The sequence below is a fragment of the Mytilus edulis genome, chromosome 1 (genome assembly GCF_963676685.1).
Source record: "Mytilus edulis chromosome 1, xbMytEdul2.2, whole genome shotgun sequence".
Taxonomy (NCBI): domain Eukaryota; kingdom Metazoa; phylum Mollusca; class Bivalvia; order Mytilida; family Mytilidae; genus Mytilus; species Mytilus edulis.
The window spans coordinates 64,154,291-64,162,456 of NC_092344.1; the positions used below are offsets into that span (position 1 = coordinate 64,154,291).

Genomic DNA, 8,166 nt, shown 5'->3' on the forward strand with positions numbered 1-8,166 from the left:
ACAACAACAAAAATAATAACCACATGATGAATAAAATATATAAAATGTATTCAATAATTGAAGGAAAGGTGTTTTTTTCAGAAATATTACGAAAGGGAAAAAAATAATATTTTTTTTACGCAACCTTTGGACATATATGTCCTTCCCGCAGTAAGCCAGGGGAGGACACATATGTCCTTCCCGCAGTAAGAGGGTTTATTCAAAATTATCGAAAGCAAAGTTTTATATGTGTTCTCTTACGAATACTGACCCCCTCAATACAGTACTGAATAACAGACAGATGGCCACACGAAAAAAATTAATTAAATAAATACTGAAACAGTTCACTTTCGATCCAAAATCCGAAAAATGACAGACATATCACGTATCATAATAACACTGTTAAAACTGTAAACTTGTGTTGTTTATAATATAAATTCAAGTTCTTCGTGTACATATTGTCAATATTTTATTTTATTACTTCAAAAAAAATTTGGTGTAGAAAATTCAGGGGAGGCTGCCTCCCCTGCCTCATTGGTAGTTATGGCCCTGTTATCTATATAAAAAACAAGAAACAAGAAACACTTATGAACCACATCAACAAATGACAACTACTGAAAACTTGCATGTTCGTGGAAATTTAATTTCCTGGTTTTGCAGTAGTCTACATACAAGCATATAGAAAATTTGTTATGTGTTCAACGTTTTATTTGGTGATTCATCTGTACTTATGAAATCCACGAAAAATTGGTATCCGTGGTGTAGTGGTTAGTGCATCGGACTACTAACACAAAGGTTCCTGGTTCAATTATCGTTTGGGATGAAAATTTCAGGAACTCAATTTTTGGCTCTCCCTTGACACCATCTGCGAGTATGGTCTTGAGGAAACGATGATAGTCAGTCGGAAGGGGACGATAAATGGCTGACCCGTGTTAATAGAGAGCCATATATCTCTTGCACGTTAAAGACACCCTTGTAGATTTCGAAAAAGAGTAGGCTAATGCTGCTACAAGGCAGCACTCGCATCCACAAAGTGGAAAGGGATTAATATAAGTTGCAAAACTTGTTTCCCAATCCACTATAACAATGTATAAATAAATATGTTTAAATTAAATTAAAATTGGTATCCAACAATAAATAATGAATCTACAGTACTTCTAGTTACTGATATAAATGATTAACCAAATACTGAAACTAACCATATTCAGATTTCTCTTTTTAAATTGACAGGAAAAGATGAGGATTGCAAATCAAGGAACTTTGTTGAGAAAAGACAAACATACATATTTAGTGCATACGAAATTCTCGATAAATGTAATTTTGACATAACAATACCAAGCTACTATGGAAATAGTCAATACTGTGTGACTGTCGATCATGTCAATATTGACGAGACTACGTGTCCCATGGAATTGAAGATATATGAAGGATTAGTTACTTACGGAAAAACTGCTACAGTGGTGAGTAGTATTTCTGTGTAACTAAAGAGATCTAAGGATGTTTGCTCCTTTGTTTCAAAATAACAAACTTTTTAAAAGACTATTATTAATTGATAGTATAAATGCAATAGAACTTTAAAAGCAGGAAAAAAGATAAGTCTGTGTCCTGGTTTTGAGATATAATCAATTGAAAATGCAACTGGAAATGATTCTCTCTAGATTTTTCTTACATTGACCATTGGCCCCTTTTTTCTTTAAAGATAACAATAATTAAAAAAAAGGGCATTTAAACTACATGTACATGTATTTATTAAAACACACAGTTTTAAATAGTTATATCATCATCACATACTTTTCATATACCTTTTTCTTATATAAGGGTCTGGTTGGGGATTTACAGAATAATGAATAAAAAAAGAAGAGAATAGAGAATAATAGGGTGCTAAAATATAGATAATAGAGAAAATTAGGCAAAATATATAAAGGATAGAGACCGATGGGCTAAAAAGTTAATTAATACCTAAACGAAGAAACACCAATGCACACCTTTTATGATTTGAAGTTGCAGTTTAGAATAATATTTATTTTCTATCTTAGCACTTAACTTGTGATAGTCAAGCAACTACAAAAACACCCATATGTGTGTCAGGTGTTGGAAATGGAATATTTATAGTCTTCAAAACTTACAGAAAATCTTTCTTAAGCAGGGTTCATTTGAAAGTCACTTATGGACCTATACCAAGAAGTAAGTATAAATAGTCTGTTATAATTATCTATGTAAAAATAAAGAGATGTAAACTACAGTGTATGATTGCCATTTAGACAACAATGTACCTGAGTTCAAAAACATTTGTAAAGAAGACATTAGGGAGCTACCATTTGATTTTTATGGGGAGGCTAAGATGAAATTTGGTAAAAAGGCAGTACAGGAGTTTTGAGGTGGAAAAAAGGCAGGATAAACTAATAGTAGTGACCTTGAATCACTTGAAAGCAGCCTACTTAGTGCATGATGATCTGTTAGAAGTTTTAATGTCAATCACAGTTCAAAGTGTCAAATTTTCAGACCTCTCTCTGTATTCTTAAATGCTCAAGGAGGCTAGCGGGTACACTAATTTCAGCAAAAAATTAAACATTTGTTTTTTCATCACAAATTTCATTTATTACTCTATTAGTCATGTTAGTTATCCTTTTATGATATGGTACAAAATTCAACCCAAAAAATGACTTTTAAAATGTTTATTGAAAAATCTCCAAATTATCTCCCTTTGGTGCAAAAATGCCCTTTTTTGGCATTAAAATTGAAATAACATTTTTAACAGATCGGTGACCTATATTTTTTATTATTGTTTTCAAATAAGCTGTACATAAACTAAACATTTGCTAAATATTGTAAAATTTAAGCGATTTCTGTAATTAGGTTATTTTTTTATTTCGATATTACCTCTATTTCTCCTGTTAGTTCAACAGAAAAAAGGACATTAACAAAAATATATGCTTTTTTCGGAGGCAGATTGTGAGTTTAAGGTGGTACCTAACACTACAGGGAGATAACTCTGTAAAATCAACTAAACGTTTTAATTACATTGTGTTGTGAAGGGAATATTAAGCTTCCCAATGATCAAATTTAGTGTTTGTCAAATTGCTATACATTGTATAACCAGTGTAATTTTTCTGACAAAACGGTTGGTTCAAAAATTTTGAAATTTTTATATTTTTGTTTAAGGGTCAAAGAAAATACTTTGTCAAAATTTTAAGAAAATTAAACGAGCCAAATTGATTTTAGTTCAGGTGTTAGGTACCACCTTAAATGAACGCTGACCCCATTTTTGGTGGAAGAAGACTTCAAGTCTTCTGAAGGCCAATGGTGCCGACTTTAAAATCATTGAATTCTCCGTATGCCGCATTCGTCTCTGTGTATTACAAATTTCATAACAACTTCTGATTCCTGACACCGATTTTTACACATGATTAAGCATCTGAATCATTTAATTTGTACCCTTTTATTTATGTAAATTATTAGATTTCATCTCATCTACATGAACATTATTTGTTTACTTGTAACCGGATGTTTTTACTGTAGATATTTGAAGTATGCATGCGTGAATTTGGTATCGGGACAACTCGCCCTGTTTACATGTTCGCCCTTGAAGTTACGAATTTGCAGACAAGAAGATTTTGTTTTTAATAAATAAAAAGGATCTATTTCTTATTAAATTGATGTCTTTGTTCATTGTTTTCCTTTGTCATGTGAATTAGATGCCCTTCTACTTCAAATGGTTTGAATCTATTTATAAAATTATTCAAGACTCAGTTGACAAGAGCAGTACGTTGCTGTTGGTAGAATTTTAATTTAACTCTAAATGCTCATAGGAAATATAATCTAAACTGAATGTACCTCATTCTGAATAATTTATTGCAACATAAATATAAATGCCTTTTGACAAGAGAAATCTGACTTTTGTCAGAAATATTTGTTTCACATGTGCAAAGGTAATCACATGTGGCGACAATATTGGTTTGTTTACAAATATGTGAAGAAGCACTTAGAACCATGACCTAAACATAAATAGTCTTCCGAAAACGTAAACTTTATGCAATACCATTTTAGCAATCATGATTATTTTCATAAATTTAGATTTGATTATTTAAAGAAATAAAATTATAACAATTACGATTTTAGATTAGAGATTCTACACAGACATGCTTTGATCTATTTAATGCTTCTTCTTCTTCTTCTTCTTCTTCTTCTTCTTCTTCTTCTTCTTCTTCTTCTTCTTCTTCTTCTTCTTCTTCTTCTTCTTCAAACTTTACACACTTCTTTGTTATATTATAAGTCTAAATCGAAACATCTGTATGCTTTTTGGTGATGATTCAAAATTTTATTTTTCACTTATTTAGTATTCTGTAAAAAAATTGGGAGGGTTATTTTACATGTCGCGCCGCATCTCAAAAACAATTTATGATTATTGCTTAAAACTTTACACACTTCTTTGTTATATTAATGTAAAGGTCTGTATACTTTTTGGTTTTGATTCAAAATTTTATTTTAGTGATATTTAGTTTTTTTGAAGAAAAAAAAGAGGGGAGGGGGGTTCATATGTCCCTCCATATCTCAAAAACATTAAATGGAACTAAGCAGCCTGGGTTAGTGGTTCTGCTTTTATGATAATTCAAATTACCTTTTATTCACCTTCTTCCACCTCTGACAGAACTATCAGCTCTTTGATTTTATTTCATTTTTCTATTAAATATATGATAAAGTTCTTTTATAAAAAGATAAAGCGAAATCCTATATTCAAAAATAAAATTTGATTTATACCAGCAAGCCCCCTTAAATGGGTAAAATACTGAATTTTAATGATTGTGCGTATTGTTATGCGTTTACTTTTCTACATTGGCTAGAGGTATAGGGGGAGGGTTGAGATCTCACAAACATGTTTAACCCCGCCACATTTTTGCGCCTGTCCCAAGTCAGGAGCCTCTGGCCTTTGTTAGTCTTGTATTATTTTAATTTTAGTTTCTTGTGTATTTCTCGCTACATTGAAGATCTGTTGGTGACCTTCTGCTGTTGTTTTTTTCTATGGTCGGGTTGTTGTCTCTTTGGCACATTCCCCATTTCCATTCTGAATTTTATTTTGAAAAACATATTCAAAATGAGGTGTGGTATGATTTGTATAATGACTCTTGAGCATATTCATTGATATTGAGACACTTTCGGCCAGAGTACAATTGAGGTGGATGTAAGCATATATGTATACCATGTATACATTGTACTGTTGTACATGTTGTATATTGAGATTTTTTAACTTATTTAGAAAAATGTTGAAAAATATATATTTAATAGAAATGAGAGAGTGTAGTATATATGAGTTTCAATAAGATAGATCTCCATCCAAGTAACAATGTGTAAAAGGTAAACATGGTAGAAAAATACAATGACACTTTCTGTAATTTCAGCCACAACTGTGATAACTCCAAATACATGGGAAGATGGAGATGATCGTTTAGATATGTCTTTAAATATGGTACTAATGTTAACACTAGTTATCAGTGGAACAGTTATTGTAATTATTGTATGTTATTGTTGTTGCTGTCGGAAGAGATCTAGCAGTGGCACTGTGATACGACAGCCTCAGAATAGACGATCTCCACGGCGACAAGCTGCATCTGCACCTTTGCAGCAATCTCATATTCAACCAAGTGCACCAGATCCTTATCCTCATACATATGCACAAGGGCCGCCATCGTATGATAATGTAACTAATATTCCACTGACACAGCCAACAGGTGAGTTTATTTATCTCTTTAAAATGTAAATTAATGAAGACAACCCTATACACTGCAAATAGTCACGAAAATACAAATGTAAAACAATTCATATGAGAAAGCTTATGGTCTTATTTACGTACAAAACAATAAATGAAAAGCAATATGATATACTGCAATAAACAGCAACCACTTAATAACTGGCTGCTGACTTGGAACCGGAAAATACAGAATATGACAGGGTTAAACATGCTTGATGGCACTAACAGTGGTGTATTCACAAAGCAACATCAAAATAAAACTCTATTAGGCTATATGGTTGCCTATACTGGCTTATATCTTTGGTGAATAGTTTTTTTGCTGGCAGTCATACCACATATAATATAAAAAAGAAAGATGTGGTATGATTGCCATTGAGACAACTCTCCACAAGAGACCAAAACAATACAGAAATTAACAACTATAGGTCACTGCATGGCCTTCAACAATGAGCAAAGCCACCTCTCCTCTTTTATATAAAATTAAGTTGAAAAGACATATTAACTCATAAAATTTTCTTTAATGTTTACATATTCTTTTTACAGCACCACCTTTAGAATCTCTACATTACCCACATGATCCAATGATTTCTGATGCACCACCGTCTTACGAGTCTGTTATACAGAACAAAATATGATTAAAGATGTTCCTCAGAGAGATGAATAGATACAGAAAAAGAGAAATAGAAAAAAATAGTGCATTTAGATTACTGATGGCACTATATTGAATAAAGTTACTGATACCAACAAATATTTCAATTTTAAGTTTCAGTTCACATAATATATATAGAGTCTAATCAACCTATCTCTGATTTTATCAAAAATGGCAAACTTTATTTTCGGCATTTTCCAAGTGTGCATTTTCATTTATGTCAATTTAAATTATATTGTTGTATATCTATGTGATGTTTCCTAGATGTAAAAGTTCTACTAATGTGCTACTACATGTACAAATGCATCACTTACAAAATTCAAGTTTTTTTATACTTTGGAGGTATATCTTCAACTATTAGACGGCTTTATATGCATTATAGCTGTTTGTAGGCTATTTTTTGAAATTCTCAGACTTTCCCAAGATTTTTTTTTTATCTCGTCTGTCAAAGACCAATTGTAAATGATGTAAAAATTTGTTATATTCATTCTGGTAAAAAAAGTTAAAGTATACACTGAAATTAGTCAATTGTAAATAAAAGATTTGTTGATTTAAGAGAAAATTGGTGAATAATTTGGAACTACACTACATCTCAGGGAATTTTTAACATTTCTACAAGTCTTTTGAAACTTTACTTCAAACATTGTAATAAATTATCAATTACACAGGGTAAATGTTTTTTTTTCTCACAACATAGCTTTAGTAAAATTCTTATGTCAAAAAAAGAAACAGATATTTTCTTGTCCCAGCCTATAGCTAACCCAAAAGAGCACACGATTGATTTCACTATGTAAGAGTCTCATGTAAAAAGTCCTTAACAATTGTTTCTGATCTGAAACTTAAAAGTTATCTGTTTATTCTTCAAACATATTAAAGCAATCTCCAAGCATGCTCCAAGTAAATTAATAAAACACTCTTGTTATTAAGTTTTAAAAGAAGAGCTACAATATAGATTTTCTTTGTGGTATGCTTCATGATAGCTTTCAAGTTAGCCCCTTGAAAAAGTCCCTTATCGATAACCTCTTGCAAGTGTTAAGATGAACAGCAGCAGTAACATTGTTGTACATTATGGTCAGAAAATATGTTTTCCTACATCAATTGAATTTGTGATATGCATGCTTTTTCAAGGGAAATTGTGTTGTTGCAATGTGTTCTGAATAGCACAAAAACCCATAATATGAGGATATGTATTTATTGCATGCATTTATAAATGAGATTGTGGCAAAAAGCATGAAAATGCTGATTAATTATTGCAATTTTAGGGAAAATATGCATACAGTTATATATATCTGATGTCTGACTGCAAGTTCCAATTTATGTGTAATCACCCAGTCTATTTATTTGTATCAATGAAAACCTCACAATGGAGGATTAGTTTTTTGGACACTTGATTCAGTTACCATGGTTACTATAGATTGTTATTTGTACTTTTAAAGACAGTTGTTGATATATACTTGTTTTTCCATTCAATTATGTAAATGTGTACATAGTGCAACCTTTGCACCTGTCCTAAGTCATGTAAGTCAGGAATCTGATGTACAGTAGTTGTCGTTTGTTTATGTAATTTTTACATGTTTCTCATTTCTCATTTTTATACGCCCGTCTTTTAGACGGGACGTATTATGGTATACCGTTGTCCGTCCGTCCGTCTGTCCGTCCGTCGTCCACACTTCAGACAATAACTCAAAAACACTTTCACCAATTTCCATGAAACTTAAGTGAATTGTTTATATCTATTGACGTAAGCTCCCTTTCGTTTTTTTTTAATTTCAGATTTTAAGTTTTGGATTTA

At 31.5% G+C, this 8,166-nt stretch overlaps 1 protein-coding gene across 1 annotated transcript; it reads left to right on the plus strand.

The window, feature by feature from the left end:
- Positions 1–348: 348 nt before the first annotated feature.
- Positions 349–6,848, plus strand: LOC139526878 (uncharacterized). The gene is made up of 5 exons (XM_071322050.1): positions 349–364; positions 1,210–1,439; positions 2,016–2,163; positions 5,376–5,705; positions 6,269–6,848. The coding sequence occupies exons 1-5, from the start codon at positions 349–351 to the stop codon at positions 6,358–6,360; spliced, it is 816 nt and encodes a 271-aa protein (XP_071178151.1). The 3' UTR covers positions 6,361–6,848.
- The last annotated feature ends 1,318 nt before the right edge of the window (positions 6,849–8,166 follow it).

Excerpts from the sequence above, each read along its gene's own strand:
- LOC139526878 (XM_071322050.1), top strand. Across the intron at positions 1,440-2,015 it reads ACGGAAAAACTGCTACAGTG|CACTTAACTTGTGATAGTCA; the intron begins GTGAGTAGTATT and ends TTTCTATCTTAG. Across the intron at positions 5,706-6,268 it reads TCCACTGACACAGCCAACAG|CACCACCTTTAGAATCTCTA; the intron begins GTGAGTTTATTT and ends TTCTTTTTACAG.